The sequence below is a fragment of the Oncorhynchus tshawytscha genome, linkage group LG10 (genome assembly GCF_018296145.1).
Source record: "Oncorhynchus tshawytscha isolate Ot180627B linkage group LG10, Otsh_v2.0, whole genome shotgun sequence".
Classification (NCBI taxonomy): domain Eukaryota; kingdom Metazoa; phylum Chordata; class Actinopteri; order Salmoniformes; family Salmonidae; genus Oncorhynchus; species Oncorhynchus tshawytscha.
In genome coordinates, this window is record NC_056438.1 from 22139151 (window position 1) to 22165496 (window position 26346).

Here is a 26346-nt window from a genome sequence, read left to right on the forward strand (position 1 = left end):
GGTGTGAATAGGTATAGATATCTAATATGTGTGTGAATAGGTATGGATATGTAATTGTGGTGTGAATAGGTATGGATATCTAATTGTGATGTGAATAGGTATAGATATCTAAGTCGTGTGTGAACAGGGAAGGATATCTAATTGTAGTGTGAATAGGTATGGATATCTAATTTGTATGTGAATGGGTATGGCTATGTAATTTGTGGTGTGAATAGGTATGGATATATAAGTGTGGTGTGAATAGGTATGGATTTCTACGTTGTATGTGAATAGGTATGGATATGTATTTTGTGGCGTGAATAGGTATGGATATCTACTTAGTGTGTGAATAGGTATGGATATCTACTTAGTGTGTGAATAGGTATGGATATATAATTGTGGTGTGAATAGGTATGGATATCTAATTGTGGTGTGTATAGGTATGGATATCTAATTTGTGTGTGAATAGGTATGGATATGTAATTTTGGTGTGAATAGGTATGGATATCTCATTTGTATGTGAGTAGATATGGCTATATAATTTGTGGTGTGAATAGGTATGGATTTCTAATTTGTGTTTGAATATGTATGGATATATAAGTGTGGTGTGAATAGGTATGGATATCTCATTTGTGTGTGTATAGGTATGGATATCTAATTTGTGTGTGAATAGGTATGGATTTGTAATTGTGGTGTGAATAGGTATGGATATCTAATTTGTGTGTGAATAGGTATGGATATCTAACTTATGTGTGAATAGATATGCATATTTAAGTTGGTGTGAATAGGTTTAGATATCTAATTTGTGTGTGTGTGTGTGTGTGTGTGTGTGTGTGTGTGTGTGTGTGTGTGTGTGTGTGTGTGTGTGTGTGTGTGTGTGTGAAGGGAAGTAGCTTCAAGTTTAACAAGTGGGAGTGGGAGAAAGAGAGAGTGAGAGGGGGAGAGCGATTGAGAGGGAGGGAAGAGGGGGGGAGAGAGAGAGAGAAGTATTGCCAGGCGTCTGTCCAGTACAGGAGGATCCTGGAAGGATCCCGAGGGGGAGGAGCAGTAGGCGTGGATGGTCTAAAGTTTACGGGAGGATAAGCGCATTCTCAAGTAAAGTGTTTCATAAATACCAACGTTTGAATGAAAACTGGCGCACCCATGTTTTGGGGCATATTTTGTGCATACGTGACATTTATAAATGTGACCCCTGGTGGTCCTAATTCGAAATTAGATCACAAAGTGATTATATCGATTGTATTATATTAGTATATTTTGACGTTTATTAATCAAGTAAATTATTTACTGTATGTGGTTGCATAAATTAGGCTATATACTTCTCAGAGTAATACGCCTGCCCTGTATCAGAGCAGCGCGTGTTGATGGAAAATGTTATTGTTTAACATGACGTTTGATTATTTTAGAAAGAGTATATATCTCAAAATCATATAGTATTCACGTACTTCCCTTTGTGAATGTGGCGATTGCGCACTGTGCACACTGGTGCGCTTTTTGGGGTTGGAAGACAGACAGGCAGCCAGAGAGACAGCGAGAGAGATAGAAAGAGAGAGGGGTTTCTCATACACAGACATTGCATTGCATTGATGTCTTGGATGTACTCTGATTGAGTAGCCTAGTTAAGCGTTTGGGGAAACTATAAGAAGGCAGAAGCCATGAAGAAACAACTCCACCAAATACCCTAAATACACCATCAAGGAATAATGTCGATGTATAACGGGACTGGAGAAACGGGCGGAAAGGACTACACCTATGTACGGGTTTGTGCGTCGACCATCGCCTTCATAACATTGGCATTCTTCAACATCGTCATTAACTGGACTATACTGCGCGAGGATCGACTTCGGGGCCATGCGCGCTTTGTGTTGGTTTTTCACCTGTTGGTGTCCGCTCTGGTGTACTTCGGAATGTGTTCTGTTTTCTACCTCCAGATCTACTTCGACGCCAAGCCGGTGGCATCCATATGCGTGGCCATGATAACCGTCCTAATCACCAGCGCGTCCAATATCCTTCTGACTCTCACTGCTATGTCGCTGGACCGTTATTTTGCTGTCTGCCATCCTCTGTGGTACAGTTCTGTCTGGCAATGGCCTTGGCTAGTTGGGCTACTGACATGGGGACTCGCACTGGTTATCCCCCTCACTCTGCTCTCCAAGACTGAGATGCTCGGCAGTGATACACATGTGGAATGTGGAAGGGAACAGCTGAAGAAAGGTGGCCTGGAAAAAATATTGTTGATATCTGTGTGCACGGCGCTCATTCTGTACAGTTATGTAAGGATACTGTTTGAGGGGCGACGGTTGGGAGTGATGAATCGACGCAACATGGTCGGATGCAAGACCCTCGCCCTGCACGGTACTCAACTAGCCGTATACATCCTCCCCAACTTCATGAACTTTGTGCTAACAGTTCTCCAGAAACAAGGACACATTCAGCCGGGGACCAAAGAACTGTCTGCGGTGGTTAGTTTCGCCTTCTTCAGCTTGGCGCAGTGCGTCGCACCAATCGTCTACGGGTTGCGTAAAGAGGAACTCATGGAGCAGGTGCATCGCCGATTCCCTTGTTGTTCCTGCCACCTGAAAACCGTCCTGGGCCCGGTTTCCCAAAATCATCTCAAGGCTAATTTCATATTAGAGCCCAAAAGCCTAGGTTCTAACGATGAATTTAGCCTTAATATGCTTTTGAGAAACCGGGCCCTGGAGTGGACCTGGCGTGCCATAACGCCTTGTCTGCATTCCCAGTCAAGGTATGTGATCAACTATTTGTGGCTAAGATACTGTACATACCATCAAGTGTTACATACTTTATGCACACGTTATGCACACTCATTAGGTGAGCCCAGTGGCATGGAGAATGATGAATGGATACATGCTGAAAGACAATAGGTGATGACTAAATACTCAAGGATGTAGACCAGCAAGAAATAGTAGGGATTATTACCAAAACCATATATATTATTATATACTGTATATTCTCTGACAAAGTTAAGTTGATAGTTGTCATTCGCTGTTTTGCTTTCTTCCTTTTCCGGACATCAGTTTTAGATCATGTGGGTTGTGAGACTACAGACAAACATCGCATGGCTTCGGACCACCTTTTATCTACTCCTACTTTTAATATGTTTCTTATTTCCCCAGTGAAAGAAGACTGACGTTCCAGACACTCATCTCACTGGAGCCCCCACAGACCCCAGTTTGAGGGGACGCCGGGAGCTAAGAAGCCACCATTCCAGACACTCATCTCACTGGAGCCCCCACAGACCCCAGTTTGAGGGGACGCCACTGGGAGCTAAGAAGCCACCGTTCCAGACACTCATCTCACTGGAGCCCCCACAGACCCCAGTTTGAGCCCCCACAGGGAGGGGACCGGGAGCTAAGAAGCCACCGTTCCAGACACTCATCTCACTGGAGCCCCCACAGACCCCAGTTTGAGGGGACGCCGGGAGCTAAAGAAGCCACCGTTCCAGACACTCATCTCACTGGAGCCCCCACAGACCCCCCCGGGAGCTAAAGAAGCCACCGTTCCACAGACCCCAGTTTGAGGGGACGCCGGGAGCTAAGAAGCCACCGGTCCAGACACTCATCTCACTGGAGCCCCCACAGACCCCAGTTTGAGGGGACGCCGGGAGCTAAAGAAGCCACCGTTCCCGTAACTTCACTACCCACGAGTACTTCTCCTGTGCTCCATAGACTGGGCTGAAGACGTTTTGTACCAGACTGATCCTGCCTTTTAGATGTCATTGAGACAACGGTGGATGGGGGGACATAGCAACCAGACGAAAGGTGTCGGTCTCACTATAAACATTTAAGACGAGTCTCCATTTTTTACAGTACTTGGTTATCCAGCATCTGTACAAAGCTGTGAAAGTGCTTCTGTTCTACCCAGGGTGTCGTGACTTTATAGGCTTGTGGCATCACTGTGGACAGACCAGCCTCAGACGACCTGTAATGCATTAACTGTACTGTGTCAGAGAGGAGTCAAGCGGGAATTTGACTTGTATTACAGTACAAGACCACCTGACCATCAGAATTGACTGGATGTGCATTGTGCAATATAGCCTACTTTGAAAGAGTTGATTCATTAATGATAATTGAAGCAGCAATGTCTGATTTTTTTGTGTGAGATAAAGTCAAGACATCTTTTATTTGAGATGAAAAGATCCCGATTCATTCAAACAAGAGCCAGATTGAACATTGTTGCCCATCTTCATCGCCATGTGAACCTCAGTGGCAGATTCTCTGTAATAAAAGAGCTGAAACTGTGAACAGCACGTGATATGGAGCAGTATTTGTATTTATTGTGGATCCCCATTAGCTGCTGCCAGAGCAGCAGCAGCTACTCTTCCCGAGGTCTAAAAAAGGCTGTTTATACCATTTTTAAAACATTACAATACATTCACAGATTTCACAACACACTGTGTGCCCTCAGGCCCCTACTCCACCACTACCACATATCTACAGTACTAAATCCATGTGTATGTATAGTGCGTATGTTATCATGTGTGTGTATGCATGTGTCTGTGCCAATGTTTGTGTTGCTTCACAATCCCTGCTGTTCCACAAGGTGTTTTTTTAAATCATATTTTACTGCTTGTGTCAGTTACTTGATGTGGAATAGAGTTCCATGTAGTCATGGCTCTATGTAGTACTGTGTGCCTCCCATAGTCTGTTCTGGACTTGGGGACTGTGAAGAGACCTTTTGTGGCATGTCTTGTGGGGTATGGATGGGTGTCCGAGCTGTGTGCTAGTAGTTTAAACAGACAGCTCGGTGTATTCAACATGTCAATACATCTCATAAATAAAAGTAGTGATGAAGTCAATCTCTCCTCCACTTTCAACCAGGAGAGCTTGACATGCAAATTATTAATATTAGCTCTCTGTATACATCCAAGGCCAGACGTGCTGCCCTGTTCTGAGCCAATTGCAATTTGTCCTTTTTTTGTGGCACCTGACCACACGACTGAACAGTAGTCAAGGTGCGACAAAACTAGGGATTGTAGGACCTGCCTTGTTTATAATGTTGTTAAGAAGGTAGAGCATCGCTTTGTTATAGACAGATTTCTCCCTGTCTTAGCTACTACTGCATCAATATGTTTTGACCATGACAGTTTACAATCTAGGGTTACTGCAAGCAGTTTAGTCATCTCAACTTGCTCAATTTCCACATTATTTATTACAAGAGTAGCAGCTCTGTGGTCGAACTCGCTTCACTTCAGTTGGTTTGCAGTGCACATTCACTAATAAGGAAGGGGTTAATGTTTGTTATCTACACACAATCAGTGTTCATACATCGCTTCAACTCATTCCTGTAAATGCCTGGTTAGGTTCAGTAAAGGAGGATGTTGAAGTAAAACAAAAATTAATGTTGAGTTTTAGTAGACTAGAGGGGTTGCATTTCACAAACCCAGATTACGCCTGGTTTTAATCCGGGACTATAAAGTGCTTTCAATGAAGACTTGTCTCAACATGCTTTTTTGTTTAGGTTAAGGATTAATATGGGTTTGTGTACCTGGCCTGCCTCTCAACTGCACAGAATTAGACTTTTAAGGATGGTGGGGGGTACTACTAGGCCATATGGGATTGTTTTAAGAAGGTCAAACCAAGGATAATTTTGCTATTGGATTTAGAATTTTAAAACACTGAAGTATCAAAAAAATCTATACATCATTTTCTGATTAAAAATTATTTTGTTGCCTTACCGCTATTAGCCCATGAAACGCATTCAAAAACAGATTCACAACATGGAACAACAGATTTATTTTTGGGACTAAAGGAAGTTTGTTCTTGAAGTGTCTTTCCTATATCTGAGAGAATTTTTTTTTTCTTCAAGTATTTAAAACCCCTTATGTTTTCCACTCAACAGTCTCCATATACTTCTGAACATTTTTTTGACGTACCGGGGGACTTTCACACAAGTCTTTGGGTATCCTAGAGCAAAACAACCATGTACGTGTTAGTGAGTCTCACCTTTACACACTCACAATAGTGTGTAGCCCAAACTGTTACAGAAAGAAGTTGTCAGATCAGCCGATTTTCAGATGTCTTATGGTCTGACAAACACAGCTCTAGCTCTGTCACCTTCCACCACAGAAACGGAAGTGTTACATAGGTGGATGTGGTGGATTGAGACGCATCAAATGCCCCCCCAAAAAACATAATTTCTCTATCTTAGATTATGGGGATTTTTTATTATGGTAATTCGACTTATGCTGGGGTGTGGACATCGACCTTAATAAGGTGAGTTCAAGTGACAGAATGGATGTTTTTCAGGTGGACATTTTATTTATTTCCTCAACACATTGTCCCCTAAACCCTATGGTGCAGTGCACTGGCCAAGCTTCGAGACAATAAGCCAGTGGGACAATGTCTGCAACATGCTGGTGTAGACAGACAGATAAGACATTTCCTTCAAAAGTTCTTGAACATTAGAGGCATCTGCAGTCCTGTGAGAACAGGCACTGGCCAAATATGTGCGTGGGGTGGGTGTGGTTTAAAGAATAGTCACTATTACCTGACAATTCTCCAATGAGAGTCAGTTAAAACTATTATCTTCACTTAATAATGCATGCACATGATAGCATAACTAAATATTGCTTATGGCTAGCAATCTTTAAAAACAAAATTGAAAGGAGCACTGTAGGGCTAGCAGACATTCAGAACAGGGCAAATAAGAACCATGTGTTCACAATCCTGCTAAGGCAGCAGAAACTATGTTGACCCTATTACATGACCTATTACAATTAATGGACCTGCTATTACTTTTAGCTGAGAAAACATCTGCACTTTGGTCCTTGTTAGTCACAGTAGTTGTAAAAGAATGGTATTAAGACCACATTTTTCTTAATCAAGTCACAAAGTGCTACTGAACAGCATTTTTTAATACATTTAAGGCAAATATTTCAAAACCTAATATTAAATGTTTCTTGTATGTACTGTATGAATTAATATGGACTGAAACTAAGCAGGACTAACCAATCATACAAAATATGATGAAGGTGCACGCATAGTTCCATCAGAAAGTTCCTTGACTTTTCCACATTTTGTTGTTTTACATCCTGAATTTAAAATGGATTAAATTGAGATTTTGTGTCACTGGCCTACACACAATACCCCATAATGTCAGAGTGGAATTATGTTTAGACATTTTTACCAATTACAATTCAAAATGAAAAACTGAAATGGCTCGAGTCGACAAGTATTCAACCACTGTTATGGTAAGGCTAAATAAGTTCAGGAGTCAAAATGTACTTAATAAGTCAGATACTAAGTGGCATGGACTCGCTCTGTGTGCAATAATGGTGTTTAACATGATTTGTTAATGACTACCTCATCTCTGTACCCCACACGTACAGATAATTGTAAGGTCCCTCAGTCGAGCAGTGAATTTCAAACGCAGATTCAACCTCACATACCATGGAGGTTTCCAATGCCTCGCAAAGTAGGGCACCTATTGGTAGGTGGGTCAAAAAAAGAAAAAAATACATTAAAATAGCCCTTTGAGCATGGTGAAGTTATTAATTACTCTTTGGATGGTGTATCAATATAGCCAGTCACTACAAAGATACAGGTGTCCTTCCTAACTTAGTTGCCGGAGAGGAAGGAAACTGCTCAGGGATTTCACCAGGAGGCCAGTGGTGACTTTCAAACAGTTACACATTTTAATGGCTGTGATGGTAGAAAACTGAGAATGGATCAACAACATTGCAGTTACTCCATAATACTAACCTAAATGACAGAGTGAGAAGAAGGAAGCCTGTAAAGAACAACAAATATTCCAGGACATGTTTGCAATAAGGCACTAAAGTAAAACTGCAAGAAATGTGGCAAAGAAATTAACTTTATGTCCTGAATACAAAATGTCATGTTTGGGGCAAATCCAACATCACTGAACACCACTCTTCATATTTTCAAGCATGGTGGTGGCTGCATCATGTTATGGGTATGCTTGTCATCTGCAAGGACTAGGGAGTTTTTAGGATAAAAAAAAAACACTGAAAAGAGCTAAGCATAGACAAAATCCTGGGGGAAAACCTAGTTCAGTCTGCTTTCCAACAGACACTGGGAGACACATTTACCTTTCAGCAGAACAATAACCTAAAACCCAAGGCCAAATATACACTGGAGTTTCTTACCAAGACGGCATTGAATGTTCCCGAGTGGCCTAATTACAGCTTGACTTAAATCGTCTTGAAATGGCTGTCTAGCAATGATCAACAACCAACTTGACAGAGTTTGAAGAATTTTAATAATGTGCAAATATTGTACAATCCAGGTGTGCAACGCTTTTAGAGACTTACCCAGAGACTCACAGCTGTAATCTCTGCCAAAGATTACTCTAACATGTATTGTCTCAGGGGTGTGAATACTTACGTAAATTCAATATTTCATTTTCAATAAATACAAATCTTAAACCTTGTTTTCACTCTGTCATTATGGCGTATTGTGTGTAGATGGGTGAGGGAAAAGACATCTACTTTCTTAAGGCACTCTAGAAGCCCAGCAATGCATTAATATATCTAAACAAAATCTTGACATGGAAGGGCATGAATGCTTGAAGGGTTAGGAAAAGGGGGATACCTAGTCAGTTGTACATCTGAATGCATTCAACTGAAATGTGTCTTCCGCATTTAGCCCAACCCCTATGAATCAGAGAGGTGCCGGGGGCTGCCATAATTGACATCTACGTCTTCGGCGCCCGGGGAACAGTGGGTTAACTGCCTTGGTCAGGGGCACATTTTTACCTTGTCAGCTCAGACTTCCTAGTGAGTTAAAGTCTCTCATTCAGCTTACTGAATGCAAAATGTTATCAACGTTGCATTCATGGTACAAATCAAATTAAAAGAGGAGAACTGATCATACTAGCTTGCAGTGTTATACTAGGTTGAACATTCAGATATACTATAGAACAATCATGACGACATTACAAAAAGTGCCTTCAGAAAGTATTAAGACCCCTTGACTTTTTCTACATTTTTTTAGGTTACAGCCCTAATTCTAAAAATATCTCTTTTTAAATTCTCGAAAAAACAGGTTTTAGATTTTTTTTTGCTAATAATAAGAAAATAAATATTACATTGACATAAGTATTCAGACACTTTACTTAGTACTTTGTTGAAGCACCTTTGGCAGCGATTACAGCATTGAGCCTTCTTGGGTATGATGCTACAAGCTTGGCACACCTGTATTTGGGGAGATTCTCCCATTCTTCTCTGCAGATCCTCTCAAGCTCTGTCAGGTTGAATGGGGAGTGTCACTGCATAGCTATTTTCAGGTCTCTTCAAATCGGGACTCTGGCTGGGCCACACAAAGACTTGTCCCAAAGCCACTCCTGAGTTGTCTTGGCTGTGTGCTTAGGGTCATTCTCCTGTTGGAAGGTGAACCTTTGCCCCAGTCTGAAGTCCTGAGGGCTCTGGAGCAGGTTTTCACCAAGGATCTCTCTGTACTTTGCTCCGTTCATATTTGCCTCGATCCTGACTAGTCTCCCAGCCCCTGCCACTGAAAAATATCCCCACGGCATGATGCTGCCACTACCACGTTTCACCGTAGGGGTTGTGCCAGGTTTCCTCCGGACGTGACGCTTGGCATTCAGGCCAAAGCGTTCCATCTTGGATTTATCAGACCAGAGAATCTTGTTTCTCATGGTCTGAGAGTTATTAGATATCTTTTGGCAAACTCCAAGAGGGCTGTCATGTGTATTTTACTGAGGAGAGTGGCTTCCGTCTGGTCACTCTACCATAAAAGCCTGATTGGTGGAGTGCTGCAGATATGGTTGTCCTTCTGGAAGGTTCTCCCATCTCCACAGAGGAACTCTGGAGCTCTGTCAGAGTGACCATCAGATTCAATGTTCACCTCTCTGACCAAGACCCGTCTCCCCCAATTGCTCAGTTTGGCCTGGCGGCCAGCTCTAGGAAGAGTCTTGGTGGTTCCAAACTTCTTCCATTTAAGAATGATGGAGGCCACTGTATTCTTGGGGACCTTCAATGCTGCATACATTTTTTTTGGTACCCTTCCCCAGATCTGTGCCTCGACACAATCCTGTCTTGGTGCTCTACGGACAATTCCTTCGACCGCGAGGCTTGGCTTTTGCTCTGACAAATGTTTTATTCAATCCATTTTAGAATAAGGCTGTAATGTAACAAAATGTGGAGAAAGTCAAGGGGTCTGAATGCTTTCCGAAGGCACTGTACATAAGCACTTTAACATTCATAGTCCATTTGAGAACTCCAACCTCAATATCATACAATTCAGTGCGGTCAAGTTCCAGCATTGGATTTCCGATTCGAGACACACATTCAGTACCGTCTTTGCATTGACCAGTTAATAATAGATATATACATTTCTCAGGATGGAGTCAGGTGTTATGTTCAGGAGTTGGCGCTATATGGAGGGTAATATAACTGTCTAAAAAGACAAAGGGCAGGGGTGGGAGAGATGGAGGGGTGGGTCAGAGAGGTAGAGTTTCGGAATGGTAGGGAAAGGGAAAGAGGGGAGGCGGGGGACAGTTGAAGAGAGGGAGGAGGAGAGAGCGGGTAAGAGCAGAGTTAATAAAGAGGAAAGAAGGAGAAAAATAGAAGGAGAGGAGAGAAATAAATGAAGAGGGAGGGAGGAGAGAGGGCATTTAGAAGCCCATTGAGCCGGAGGGGAGACCACCCCGCCGTTCTCCACCACAGCTGTAGAGATGGCCCTCGGGTTCTTGAAGATCTGCTGGGGAGCAGACACTTGCATGATCCTCTCATCGGCCTGACACACAAATCATTAAAATCCAGACAGAAAATATTTACACAAGAAGCAGTCTAATATCACACAGTCAAACTCTCAGTCATTTAGTAAGTTCACCATTCTGCGATTCACACTGTTAATAAACATCGCATGGCGTTTCAACACAACGGAGAGGAGGAGAAAAAGAGGGAAGGAGAAGAGACGGGGGAGAAAAGGTTAAATGAGTATGATGGGGAGAAAAGGTTAAATGAGTATGATGGGGGAGAAAGGCAGTAGGAATACTTGTCTTCGTCTATAATCAGACATAACCTTGCACCTGCACATCTCCATTACACCAGGTCTCACACTTCTTACGCTGGGCCGAGAGATGACCCTGACTCAGGGAACGGGATGCCTTGGGAACCAAACACACACAGTGTGAAGATGAATGTGTGTGTGTGTGTGTGTGAGTGAGAGAGTGTGTGTTTATCAGTGTACTACTTTATACCTAGACAGGAAGACCACCATGGCGCACAGGACAAAGGCCCAGTCAACGACTCTCTTCAGCACAAACTGCTCATCTGTAACAACGATAAACTTACAGTCATACAATCAAACATCTTTTGAATTGATACAATCACACAACTACCATATTCACCACCATTCGCCCACCTAGAGTAGGATGCTCTTCCTGTGGCTGAGGAGCAGCTCTTCATCAAGGGCTCCAAACTGCTCAATTGATGGAATTGTCTACAGAATACAGACTGAGAGAAACCATAAAGAGGCAGAATGAGCAAGATATATAACAGATTTAAAAGACCAACCAAGTATACAGGTATATAAACAAACATCCATTACATTCATACTGACAGACAGATCAGTTTGTCTCTCCATTACATTCACCAGTTCTCCACTGGTGGCCAGTTCTGGGTGAACAGTTCCATGTAGTGTCAGTCATGTGTCCAAACCTTCCAACACAGAGAGAGAGGAGAGATGCGTTCCTAAAGTGTGTGTGTGTGTGTGTGTACTGTGTATTTTGAAGGTGTGTGTATGCGCCACCAAGCTCTTGGTGAGTTCCCCAGACAGCACCCGAGTGTTGCCCAGTGGTTTCTTCAGAGCCATCTATAGGCTCCTCAGCTGGTTACCAGCATTCTGTACACACACACGTTGTTATTTTGTATAGCTAGATGCACATCTTAATGCTATAGTGGTGTAATGCTATAATGGTGGAGTAATGCTATAATGGTTAATGCAGCTAATAAAGTCCATACAGGAAGTTTTTGTACTTAATACAGTCCATACAGGAAGTGCTATGTAATAGCACAGGAAATGCTAATACAACAGTGCACTCACTATCAAACAGAAAACACGTCCTGTTCACAACAGTACAGTTAGTGACTTTACATTCTGATAAAGACTGCTGAGTAATTATCAGCACTTACACATAATTATTATTAGTAACAGAGAATTGTAGCCTCGTATGTCTTATCAAATCTTTGCTTCCTAATATTCTGCATATTAACCATTGAACCTCTGTTACCTGGAAACCGTTCAGTGCCACGAATAGCCAGATTATGACATTGGTCCCTTCGAAGATCCGGAAGATTCTTAGACGTTAGAACTTGCTCGACTCTGGAATCCTGTATCCAAGCAAACACACACACACAAACATAACATGTCAAGTTAAGGAGGTTGTCTCTGAAAATGTAGCTAAGACTGTCTACCAAAACTCTTCATGCGTGAAGCTCAATTGAACAATTTAGACATTTCACTTTCTAAACAATCCCTTGAACAGTGAACCATTTGGACAGCTGGATGCTGAACCATCAGTATGATGCAACAGAGCCTCAGCTTGCATTGGAGGTGGTTATCTGTGACAGTATTGCTCTGAGAAGACAGTGTGCACAGTGGAAGAACTATGATCTCTGTTCTGTAAATAGTCTGGGTTATACATACTGTAAAGCAGTGGTTCTCAACTGGTTTCAATCATGACCCAAATTAAAGCAGGTTGTCTTAGTTGCAAACCAATGTTGACGTCGCAAAAAAAAAATCACGAAACAGCGAGCTGGAAAACTATTTCTACTACTATATTTTGTAATACTTGTTGCAATTATGAAAAAGGAAATAATTCGATTTTGCCTAATATTCTTGATGATGAATGTTAATAAGATCACTGGTTTGAGAACACAAAATCAACCAAATTGGCTAAATAGCACTGCTAATAGCTCTATATTGAAAATACTGCGATTGAAAAAAATTAGATCAGAGGGTAAGTTACTTAATCACATTCTACCCCCTTTTTTTGTTTTTTTACTCAGACACCGGCAACCCATTCAAAACTTCCCGCGACCACCCACCAGTTGAGAATAGCTACTGTAGAGTCCACCGCCATCGCATACATGTTGGCCAGATGGAAGTTAAAGTGGCTATGGCGTGGTAGCGATATCTTCCAGTAATACTTACCTGAGCTGCTGTATTCAATAGACTAGTGGTCACAGTACAACCCAACAAGTAATAAATGACGAATTGCAGCAGTTGTCAGTTGCGGTGGTACAGGGGAACTACATGGTGTGCAGGTTTTTGCTCCATCACAGCACTAACACACGTGATAGATTAGGCCTAGTCGAATCGTGTGAATTAGTGCTGGGCTGGAACAAAAGTCAGCCCACCCTGGGGCTCTCCTGGACCAGGGTTAGTGAGTACAATTGTAATCTGTTACATCTTGTGCAAAAATTTGATTGGCTATTCCACCTGCACACTGAATATGCTCCAAATGACCACCTTTATTGACCATTTTAAGATCCACAAACATCTTAGTCAGGACCTTTACAAACAGACACATGGTGTCTGGTGTATTTATAGCACAGCGAGTCGCCTTGTTTCTACCCTAACCTCACCTCATCTTCAGCCATCTTTTCCTCAACACCCCTACACTGTTTCCACCACCGCCCTTACAACAGCCTGCTGTTTCAACACGAATGAGGTTTCTGAGCTGTGTGGTGTTGTTGTGCGTGTGTGTGTGTCTACGTGTGTCAAAGGCTGCTTTCACAGAGGCAGCCGAATTCTGATATTTTTTTCCCCCACTAATTGGCCAAGCACATCCAATCTTTTTACATCTGATCTTTTTTTTTTTTTAGAGCCAATCTGATTGGTAAAAAGACCAATTAGTGAACAAAAATATCAGAATTGGGCTGCTTGTCTACATGCAGCCTATGGGGCCTGGTGATTGTTCTGTAACATGGCATGCAGCACTCAACCACACCAAGAACCTATGAGTGTTCTCAGAACTGAAGAACAAAATGCATTTCGGAGACATCTCACCTTCATGAAGCCCATGCCTCCCATGATCTGAACGCACTCGTAAGTTACTGTCCACGCTGCTTCCTGTCAATAGAGACAGTGTAAACACGCAAACCCACACACCGCATTAATTTTTCAAGCAGGTTCCCCCCTACATTTGAAACAGCACAACTCTGACACAGCCTTTCCACTTCCCTTGATTACGATGATGTCCCGACAGCTAGGATTCCACAGAATAAGGAAGACCACGCATAAACATGGGTGGGTGTGAATACTTACAGAGAGAACCCAGCTAGCACATACTGTTCGGAGAACCATAGTTTCTTAGAGCTTGGTGAGAGCGTGGTTGTCCTATGGTTATTTTTCATACAACCTTCCCACAACTTTCTGGGAATGGTGCAGGATGGTTGCTTGGCTTTGGAAAATTCTCAGCACATTTAAGAAACTTGACAAAAAAATGTTATTTTCTTGATATTTCATTACTTTAACAGAACGTTTCTTAAAAGTTCAAACATGGTTACATTTCATTTAAATGTTGGTGATGTTATAGGAATGTTCTCTAACAGGTTGGACATTGGGAATATTCTCAAATAGTTCAGAGAACATTAAGAAACAAAGTTATTCTCTGGGAATTTCAGGACTTCAGCTTATAGGTTTCCTGATGGTTCAGACATGTTCTCAAATTGTTTCCAAATACTTTCCACAAAAAACACAAGAAAACTTTAGTAACGTTCAGAAAACATATTCATTCCCCCATTCTCAGCATCAACAAAACCCTCTCTATCATCTAACTTGTTAAATGTATTGAGGTGTGTGGGCAGAGCACACTAATCTTAATAACTAGTGCTTGTTTCCTTTGAAAAGGGGGCTGTTTGAATAAAATGGTTACAGGCTTTGGTTTTTTCTAATTCGAGGCTGTTAGCACGTGGGGCACACCAATTTGGTGACACCTCGTTAGTCAGTATATGTTACACTTGTGCTGGTTTGTCATCGTGTTAGTGGGAAGGTGTTTCACCTGTGCCGGCCCAGGTGATGTTTAAGATTGGCTGGACCAGTGTTCCGGTTATCTTGAGCGAGGCGGAGCGTTACCACCTTCAGTTGGAGCGCCCTATTTGATTTCTAGACAAACCCTAGATTATCTGAGCTTCCCTGTTAATGTTTTGCTCCACTTTTTGATTTGTTTCCTGTCTTTACGTTTGGTGTGGGTTTTAATGAAGTTTGCGCTCATGGCAGGTGTCTTTTAGGTCCCAGTTGTTGTTGCTAGTCAACTTTCAGTGGACACCCACATGAGTGTCTTTCAGAACCCCTCCTAAAACCACAACTGTTTAGTTGTGGTAAGTTCCCCCTTCTGTTTGAGTGACATTATTTCATTTTCTTGCTGGAGAACAAAAAACTAAAATGAACAGCTTTGTATGATTTTTAAAAAAACATAGCATGGTAGCTCCATCCTGGTGGTGCAGTGGATTAATGCCGGAGAACAGAAGATCATAGGTTCAAATCTTACTGACACCATGCCACAATAATGTTTGCATAATTAATGCCTAAGCAAATTAATTTCCAAGTGTCTTCTGTGCTTGGTGTTCAACACAGTTGGCCCAAACTAAGCTGGCAGTGTTATTAAAAGTCTTACTGAAACATGTTCTCAGAACGTTATTTAATTACCTTCAAATAACCTATAATTTCCATTTTCAGAACATTAATCAAAACTTTCAGGGAGCCACAGTAAAACGTTCTCAGAACCTCCTTGCAACCTAAAAATGTACGTTCTGATAACAGGCAAAATTTTCACTTCCATTCTCAGAACATTTAAAAAAACATTGTTTCATCGGTCAGTAAACTTTGTTCCCAGAACCATTGGGAAACCAAAAATGTACATTCCCACAACTTCCAAGGAACCAACTGTCCATGTTCCCACAGATCGTGTAGGCCATGGACTGTAAAAGAGACCTACAAAATTAAAGGAAGCACATAATGTGTGTCTGTGTGTGGTTCCTCTGATGACCACCTTCTCTTGGACAGTTCCGTAGTTGTGGATTTAGTTGCCAAACTGGTTCCTGTTGGCTGTGTGGTCCACCTGAGGGAGACATACAAGTCCATATGAGCAGAGGGATCTGGCTTTTAAAACCTCAATAAATACTAAAAGTATAATCATGTAAAGTATAATAACCTCAATGTACAGTAAGTTAGTAGTTTTTCCTTATCATTCTTCTCAGACTTACATGTTTTGGTGCCCATAAGGAAATGCAAATTTAAAAAAGATAGAATTTGAGTGAAGGCACAAATAGTTAGTTGTCATGAATGGAGGAAGCTCATACTCAGTCTAGCTTTGTCAGAGAGAGAGGAATATAAACAACAAGAAACATCACATCTTGAGACACCAGCTTCAAATTACCTCAATACTGGGACTTGTTCACATGGTTTCGGGGCAGGGCATTTAGCAATGGAGGAAGCAAAAGGCAGATGCGAGGCCTTAACCAAAGATTCTAGATCTCACTGTGAGCTGCAACTACAACCCACGAGCTGTGAGCTGAAGGCTTGCCTTGCATAAATACAACCAACCACAATAGGAGAGCTGAGACGGGGGCTAGAAGTAGCAAAATAACTCAACTACTGAGAAATAACAACCACAGACTCCACAAGGTCTATATTTGTGTGGTGTCAGTGGTGATAGCTATGAAATAGCATGTGCATAATTTTTTTTAAATAATCTGTTAGCTACAACATTATCTAGCAATTATTCTATGATATTTGCATATTCCATGTCCTTTTAATCAGATGACTTAATTATTATTTATTGTGAATCTGTAAGATTTGTCAGAAATGCGTATTGAGCAATATCTAAAAAGACAAGTTTATCATGCTGCACCCTGAAGCTTCCACAGGATATGGCACTGCAAAATAAGGTGCCAGTACAATGCATGATGGGGAAATTCCCCCCAACCACTACCAGGGGAAACAAGTGTGGCAAAATAAAAGGCAGCAGTAGAGTGAAGCAAATATAAAATACTAGGCACGTAGAGAAGCCCATCTCACCACTCAACCCACGTGGCGTCATGCCCAGTGTAAGTTACCTATTGTCATTACCAACGTGGGTGGGCGCCAATCCCAAACTACACTGAACAAAAATATAAAACGCAACATGCAACAACTTCAAAGATTTTAGTGAGTTACGGTTCATGCAAGAAAATCAGTCAATTTAAATAAATTAATTAGGCACTAATCTATAGACTTCACATGACTGAGAATACAGCTATGCATTTGGTGGTCACAGATATCTTTTTAAAAAGTAGGGGCGTGGATCAGAAAACCATTCAGTATATGGTGTGACCACCATTGGCTTCATGCAGCGCGACACATCTCCTTTGCATAGAGTTGATCAGGCTGTTGATTGTGGCCTGTGGAATGTTGCCCCACTCCTCTTCAATGGCTGTGCGAAGTTGCTGAATATTGGCGGGAACTGAAACACGCTGTCGTACAAGTCGACCCAGAGCATCCCAAACATGCTCAATGGGTGACATATCTGGTGGGTATGTAGGCCATGGAAAACTGGGATATTTTCTGCTTCCAAGAATTGTGGACAGATCCTTGCAACATGCTGAAACATGAGGTGATGGCGGCTGATGAATGGCACGACAATAAGCATCAGGACCTTGCCATGGGATCTCTATGCATTCAAATTGCTAGCGATACAATGCAATTGTGTTCGTTGTCAGTAGCTTATGCCTGCCTGCCCATACCATAACCCCACTATGTGTCACTCTGACATCAGCAAATTTCAATTGTGCAGAGCAGCCTTGTACAATTGAAAAGGCGATTAAGCCGTCAAGAGCACACTTCTCCAGCGTGCCAGTGGCCATCGAAGGTGAGCATTTGCCCACTGAAGTCGGTTACGACGTCGACCTGCGGTCAGGTCAAGAACCTGGTGAGGACAATGAGCATGCAAATGAGCTTCCCTGAGATGGTTTCTGACAGTTCGTGCAGAAATTATTCAGTTATGAAAACCCACTGTTTCATCAGCTGTCTGGGTGGCTGGTCTCAGACAATCCCGCAGGTGAAGATGCTGGATGTGACAATAATGGGCTGGTGTGGTTACACATGGTCTGCAGTTGTGAGGCAGATTGAGTTGTGAGGCCGGTTGGTAGTAGGGCTGTTAAGGTGACCATATTACGCCACACCGGTGGTCACTAGTCATGACAGCAAACAAATTCCACATGACCGTTTAGTCATGATTATTAGGCTTCTCCAAGCTCTGATGCTGCTGATGGTCATTAGTAGCCTACTTGCTAACTGTGTCCCTCTAATCACTCTGACATCAATGCAAATGTGATCAAAAATCTAATCAAACACTATGTGAGCCAGTGCCATACTCATGTTGCACTACATTTCTATAGGCTATGCAATTGAGTGAGAAAAGAGAATCCAAATCAGCTTTCTATAGGCTGGTCCTACTATATTTATTTCTCAAATTCCTAATATTAAGCACGTTGCTTCTCTTTACAACAGGAGTATAGCCTACCTGGCTGGCATGAAAATGAACCATGGGGAAAAGCGTCCTCCATTCGCTGACCCTGTTTCAAGACAGGTGCATGATAATGGTCCATTCTAAATCAAAACATATTTCATACTTAATATTATTTAGTATATGTAAAGGCAAGATTAAATCAAGAATATTCTGATGGGTGACAATATTAGCCTGTCACTTGTGAATGATATATTCTCACTTGTGAATGATGGCCATCTTAAGGCAAGAAACAGTGCATGCCTTTTTTTGGTGACTTTTTCAAATCATAGTCGCACACCTCATGTAGCCTAGCCCATAGGCCTATATGTTTTGATAAGGTTTGTATGACAACTAAAGTGGCCAAATAACTTCTTGAAATTAAGCACATTAATCCATGTAGAGCCTAACTGGAATACAAAGGCAGCGAGTGAGTTTCAAGTTTGGGGAAGATCATTTTTCACTATTAAAATACACTTTTATAATAAAAGCATTACACACATGAATCAAATTTGCTTTGAGAATGGTGTCTTCCCGCTAATGGACCATTCACGCTTATGGCCTACTGCCGTGTGTGCATTGCAACATTTTAAGCTAAACGTTCTGATCAGCTTCATTACATAAAAACTTCATTTATTTTATGCTAGTGGTTGTATTAATTTGGGATCTATCGCATCCCACAACTGTCCCAGACTATGTTTGGAATATTTATTTCTTACACAGAATAGGTCAACTTTTGTACTATGGGGGATAGCAGATTGACATAGGCTCGTGCTTTTGCTGTTCGTTAGGCCTACTCATCTTGTTGGCTGACGAAAAGTAAATGTGGATAGTTCTTCCAATATGCGCCTCGGAATTGGATAAACAACTCTGGACAGGTACATCTTCCTCGTCTTCATACGCCTAATATATACAAGACAATCACAATATGATACATAATAGACACCAAAAGGCAGACCGTATGCTATCCCGGGCATTTTCTTTTCACCCACGTACTGTAGTCTTACAACTTACTTTGAGACATGCCACCATTTTGCATTTTTTCAATGAGAACTTGAAACTGCCTGTGGCTCTAACCACTAGGCTACCTGCCTCTAACCACTAGGCTACCTGCCTCTAACCACTAGGCTACCTGCCTCTAACCACTAGGCTACCTGCCTCTAACCACTAGGCTACCTGCCTCTAACCACTAGGCTACCTGCCTCTAACCACTAGGGCTCTAACCACTGGCTCTAACCACTAGGCTACCTGGCTCTAACCACTAGGTAACCTGGCTCTAACCACTGGGTTACCTGGCTCTAACCACTAACCAGGTTACCTGGCTCTAACCACTAGGTTACCTGGCTCTAACCACTAGGCTACCTGGCTCTAACCACTAGGTAACCTGGCTCTAACCACTGGGTTACCTGGCTCTAACCACTAGGTTACCTGGCTCTAACCACTAGGTTACCTGGCTCTAACCACTAGGTTACCTGGCTCTAACCACTAGGCTACCTGGCTCTAACCACTAGGTAACCTGGCTCTAACCACTGGGTTACCTGGCTCTAACCACTAGGTTACCTGGCTCTAACCACTAGGCTACCTGGCTCTAACCATTAAGCTACCAGCTAGTGGAATAGTTATGGGTATCCCAGACCAAGTTAAAGTAGTTACATAGGTACCTGGGACCATACTATGGGCAATCTGATGTACAAGACAATTTCATCTGAGACTTGCTCCTCTACTTTGATCCATCGAAGGCGTTCAAAGTGGGAATGATCAAGACGAGTACGTGCTAGAAGTTTGTATAAATAATCCTGAGATGTCTGCAGTTGGTTTTTAATTATCTTAGGTGCACTATTATACCAGGAAGAGCACACATAGTCGAAGTGGCACTGAACAAGAGCCCCTACCAATGCCACCATTGCATTCTTAAACAGAAATATTGAGGTTCGTGCCAGAAACCAAGTTGTATGGTTCACTTTGGAGAGAACGTTTTGAACCATGTTCTCCCCTGTCAGATGGTTATCTAGCACACATCCAAGATAATTAACGGTAATTAACTGTGACCACTATGTTTGTTACCTACTACCAACTTAAATTCAGGGGATTTCCTCAGTTTCAATTTGTACACATACAAGATGGGACTCTGTTTTTCCAAGGTGAAGTGACAGTTACTGTCACTTAGAAGTTCATCACGGACTTTCTCAATCACATTTTTGTCGTTGTGTGAAACCAACAGTGCAGAATCATCTGCATGGAGGACAAGCTTTAATTTCCTGACTGATGTCTTCAGATGTTGCTTCAATATATCCACATCATTTTCCTTCCTCATGACACCATCTATTTTGTGAAGTGCACAAGTACATCCTGCAGCAAAGCACCCCCACAACGGTGCTGTCACCCCCGTGCTTCATGGTTGGGATGGTGTTCTTCAGCTAGCAGCCTCAACCTTTTTCCTCCAAACATAAATTATCTTTATGGTCATTTCTGTTTCATCAGACCAGAGGACATTTCTCCGCAACATACGATCTTTGTTCCCATGTCCAGTTGCAAACCGTAGTCTGGCTTTTTTTATGGCGGTTTTGGAGCAGTGGCTTCTTCCTTGCTGAGCAGCCTTTCAGGTTATGTCGATATAGGACTCGTTTTACTGTGGATCCTTTGCAGTTGTTCTGGGATTGATTTGCACTTTCACACCAAAGTACGTTCATTTCTAGGAGACAGAACGCGTCTCCTTCCTGAGCAGTATGACGGCTGCGTGGTCCCATGGTGTTTATACTTGCCTACTATTGTTTGTACAGATGAACTTGGTACCTTCAGGCGTTTGGAAATTGCTCCCAAGGATGAACCAGACTTGTGGAGGTCTACAATTTTTTTCCTGAGGTCTTGACTGATTTCTTTTGATTTTCCCATGATGTCAAGCAAAGAGGCAGAGCTTGAAGGTTGGCCTTGAAATACATCCACAGGCACACCTCCAATTGACTAAAATTATGTCAATTAGCCTATCAGAAGCTTCTGAAGCCATGACATAATTTTCTGGTATTTTCCAAGCTGTTTAAAGGCACAGTCAACTTAGTGTATGTAAACTTCTGACCCACTGGTATTGTGATACAGTGAATGATAAGTGAAATAATCTGTCTGTAAACAATTGTTGAAAAAATTACTTGTGTCATGCACAAAGTACATGTCCTAACCAACTTCAAAAACTAGTTTGTTAACAAGAAATTTGTGGAGTGGTTGAAAAAAAAAGTTTAATGACTCTAACCTAAGTGTATGTTAACTTCCAACTTCAACTGTGTCACACACAGTGCATTCAGAAAGTATTCAGATCACATTCTAAAATTGATTTAAATTGTTTTTTTCCCCTTCAATTTACACACAATATCCCATAATGACGAAGCAAAAAAAGGTTTGTAGAAATTTTTGCTAATTGATAAAAATAATACTGAAATATCACATTTACATAAGTATTCTGACACTTTGGGCTCCTGAGTGGTGCAGTGGTCTAAAGCATCACTACAGACACCCTGGTTTGGACGAAGGCTGTATCACAACGGCCGTGATTGTGAGTCCCATAGGGCGGTGCACAATTAGTCCGGGTTCGGCCGGTGTAGGCCATCATTGTTAATAAGAATTTGATCTTATCTGACTTTATTTAACTACGAAAGGTAATTTACTCAGTACTTCGTTGAAGCACCTTTGGCAGTGATTACAGCCTCAAGACTTGTTGGCAATGATGCTACAAGCGTCATGAGTTTCTCTCATTCTTCTCTGCAGATCTTCTCAAGTTCTGTCAGGTTGTATGGGGAGCGTCGTTGCACAGCTATTTTAAGGTCTCTCCAGAGATGTTTGATCGTGGTAAACTCCAAGAGGGCTGTCATGTGCCTTTTACTGAGGAGTAGCTTCCGTCTAGTCACTCTTCCACTAAGGCCTGATTGGTGGAGTGCTGCAGATATGGTTGTCCTTCTGGATGTGCCTTTTACTGAGGAGTAGCTTCCGTCTAGTCACTCTTCCACTAAGGCCTGATTGGTGGAGTGCTACAGATATGGTTGTCCTTCTGGAAGGTTCTCCCATCTACACAGAGGAACTCTGGTGCTCTGTCAGTGACCATTGGGTTCTTGGTCATCTCCCTGACCAAGGCCCTTCTTCCCCGATTGCTCAGTTTGGCCAGGTGGCCAGCTCTAAACTTCTTCCATTTAAGAACGATGGCCGCGGTGTTCTTGGGGACCTTCAATTCTGCAGATTTTCTTTGGTACCTTTCCCCAGGTCTGTGCCTCGACACAATCCTGTCTCAGAGCTCTACGGACAATTCCTTCAACCTCATGGCTTGGTTTTTGCTTTTTATAAATTAGCAAAATTCTGTTTTCACTTTGTCATTATGGGTTAGTGTGTGTAGATTGATGGAGTGATTTTTTATTTTATTTAATCCATTTTAGAATAAGGCTGTAGTGGAACAAAATGTGGAAAAAGTGCAGGGGTCTGAATACTTTCCGAAGGCACTGTATATACATACAGTATATAGCCTCCTAATATTGTACTACCAGATTGATCTGTTTGTCAGTGTCACTCATTCCAGTCATTTGTGTGGCATTAAAAAAGATTCTGCTTATGTCTTCTATCACGTAAATGATGTAGAATTGCATGAAATGTAGCCTAGTGGTTAAGAGCGTTGAGCCACTAACCGAAAGGTCTTCGTGAAAGATCTGTCAATGTGCACTTGAGCAAGGCACTTAATTGCTCTTGTAAATTGCTCTTGAAAAGAGCATCTGCTAAATGACAAACATTTTTACTAAAATAAAGGTTCCTCCTGTCTATGTAAGTGGGTGTTTCCTCTCGCGTAAGCATGCCTTTCCCACGAGCACATGGTTCCTCCATAATATTTGGCATGCTCAGGCGAGTGAGCTCTGGTCTACTTATTGTTCCCTCCAGCTCACCCTATCCGCCCCGCCCTGAAAAAAATTAACCAGTGAGACGTCTCGCCTTGAGCCACCCCCTCCGTAGGGCAGGGGCCAGAGATTGCTGCCCACAATTCAGGGCATTCCTGCATGTGGACCAATAGAAGTATAAAAGAGAGGATCTGGCAGATGCAGGAACGCCCCGAATTCAGGTCGCAATTGCACGCCATTCTCCACCTGTCAACAACAGACTTCTGCATAATGAGAAACATGGCAGTCAACAAAATAGAAGATATTCAAAGACAATGCATGACATTTTGTCATCTACTGTGCTGGAAAGTGTGTTAATAATTCTCTATAAAAATCCATTTCCATATACAAGAGAAAAAAACAAATGTCTTTGGATTTCAGTCTATTACACATTTATTCTCAAATACAGAAACAAAAGTGACAATAATGAAATCAAACCAAAAAAATGACACCCCAATGTGACACTGCTATACTTTTGAAACTATTGACTTCATTTAGCACCTTTATGGTTCGGTTATACATCCTCATCTCTTGTGGACAGATATCTGCATTTTGTCATGTGTTAAACGAGATTATCATATATATATATATATATTCACTCGTACAAAATGGACGCTTATGTGCGTCAGTAACATACAAAATATAAGGAGGATCACAGTTATTTAAAGAGAGAAAACTCATGATTCAATCCCAAAAGTACCATTTTGGTTTGCCCACTTCTTCCTCAAAGTACCAATTCCTATACCACATAGTCCAAGACAGTGTTACAATACATGGCACCCATTCTTGTCATTTGAGGTATCTATCCTCTGAATACTAGACAGAAGTTGGCCTGTATCTTAACATGAACTATTCTGTACGATTGCATTTAAAACTAATTGGCACACAAATTCATACAAAATGGGATACTTTACTGAACGTCCCACCGTGTTCATAAATCAATGAAAACATGATACATTTCACCTTCTCAAATGTCTTCTTCCCTATAGAAAATAAGAGCAAGTGGCGCCCTCTACGGTTCTAGTCCTCAGGACACTTGGCGACGACTCTTCATTTGGCCCGTTAATGTTACTTCGGTCAATTCAATGAAAGACCACTACTGTTCCTTACACCCAGCCAATCAGTCAGTCAGTCCCAGGTAGGAAAAACAAACACGATGCTAAAAGGGAAATCAGTTAGAAAACACACAACAGCTTCACAGATGGTGTGAGAGGCAGAACTAAACCAATATACATGCTTGAAATCAAACAAGAGTTGCGGCTTATCTGATATGGAGTCCAGCAACATGTTTTGGAGTCATAAGATATGTGGAACGTTGTGGGGGGAGTTGCTGCTCCTAGATCTGACCTCTTGATTGCAGGTCTGTCCAGCTAAACGGTTTGGAGGGAAAACAACGAGACTTGAAAACATACCAGTATATTTAAGAGGGAAGCCAGACGTTATGCATTTCACGTCTTTTACGTTACTGTGCCAAAATTCCTCTGACTCACTGTTGAACCCAGTTTTTACCAGACTAGAAATGAACGACACCAATCTACTAGGGCCTAATCAGACCACAAGTTAATTACCACCAGACTAGAACAGTCTGTCATCCAGAGAGTGGAATACTCCTAGACCTCACACGAATGGTCACTCACCTCACAAGCACACACAAACACACACACACACAATCAGACTACATGACATCCACAAAGAACTCGCTGGGGTTGCCCATTGCTAGGTGGAAGGACTGGCGCGAGGCGGTCAGCTCAGGGGGCACAGAGCCCAGGTCACGGGTTGGGGGGGCCCCGGGTGGTCCTCCGGGGACAGCGGAGGGGCCCATGCCTGGGTGCATGGGGACCGAGGGATGGTGCTGGTGGAGGTGTCCCATGTTTGGGTGTCCCATGTGTGGGTGTTGGGGCACCATCATCACCATCATAGGGTTGTAGGGCATGGGCATCCCGGGGGGGTAGGGCGACATGTGGGGGGGCATGCGGTGATGATGCGAGCGCTGTGATGTGTGGCTGTGTTCGCTGGGTGTGGCTGAGCCGTGGCCACGCCTCAGGCTGCTGCGGACAGAGTATTCCGATTCGCTGCCGCTGCCCGAGCCCTCCCCTTCCCCTCCAGAGGGGGACTTTTCTCCTCCTGCTCCCCCCCCCACCACCGTGCTGCCAGGACCTCCCTTAATTCCCCGCCGCCTCTCGCCACCCTCACTCTTTGTAGACCCACTGCTCCGACTCCCTGGGGGGACAGGAACAGGTCAGAACTGGTTAGAATGGGTCAGGAGAGTATAGAACATGTCGCTGCCAGCTCTCATACATGTCGCTGCCAGCTCTCATACATGTCGCTGCCAGCTCTCATACATGTCGCTGCCAGCTCTCATACATGTCGCTGCCAGCTCTCATACATGTCGCTGCCAGCTCTCATACATGTCGCTGCCAGCTCTCAACGCAGTTGCAATTTGGAAATTAGCCACCAAATGTGACACCCTCCCCGACCCTCATTCCCTACCTCCTCTCTCGCTCTGTCTCTCTTTACCTCCCCTCGCTCTGCCGATCCCCTTAGGGCTTACCTTCGCTGTGCTGGCTGGCCGTGCCCGTGCTGCCTGGGGCGAAGCTGTAACTGGACAGCTCGTGGTAGGGTGGGGGTTGACTGGAGTAGGGGTGGGGGTGGGGGTACTGGAAGGAGGGGAAGGAGTGTAGCAGGGGCCAGGGCGTGACCCCCGGGAGTGGCAGGGGGCCAGGGTGTCTTGGTCAGAGGCCCCACTGGAGCCGTCGTTGTCGTTCAGGGACAGGTTGGCCATGTCTTGGGGGAAAGAGGGGGTGGGGGAGAGAGAGAAGAAGGAGGGAGGAAGAAGAGAGTAGAGAGGGAGGGGAGAAAAGGAGGTCAAGTTAAACTGGTTATACAACTCGTTTGGCCAAAGGGTTTGAATAAGCTCTAATTGTAGGTACATCTACTGAGGAGATACTGTACACTCTTCACCGAATAT

At 42.9% G+C, this 26346-nt stretch overlaps 1 protein-coding gene and 1 pseudogene across 1 annotated transcript; one reads left to right on the forward strand and one right to left on the reverse strand.

The window, feature by feature from the left end:
- Positions 1-1369: 1369 nt before the first annotated feature.
- Positions 1370-3321, forward strand: LOC112261044 (odorant receptor 131-2-like). Its single transcript, XM_024436400.2, has 2 exons — positions 1370-2725; positions 3117-3321. Exons 1-2 carry the CDS (start codon positions 1683-1685, stop codon positions 3175-3177), a joined length of 1104 nt encoding a protein of 367 aa, XP_024292168.1. The 5' UTR covers positions 1370-1682; the 3' UTR covers positions 3178-3321.
- A 20432-nt stretch (positions 3322-23753) lies between these two features.
- LOC112261005 overlaps positions 23754-26346 on the reverse strand; it is a 31531-nt pseudogene continuing 28938 nt past the window's right edge.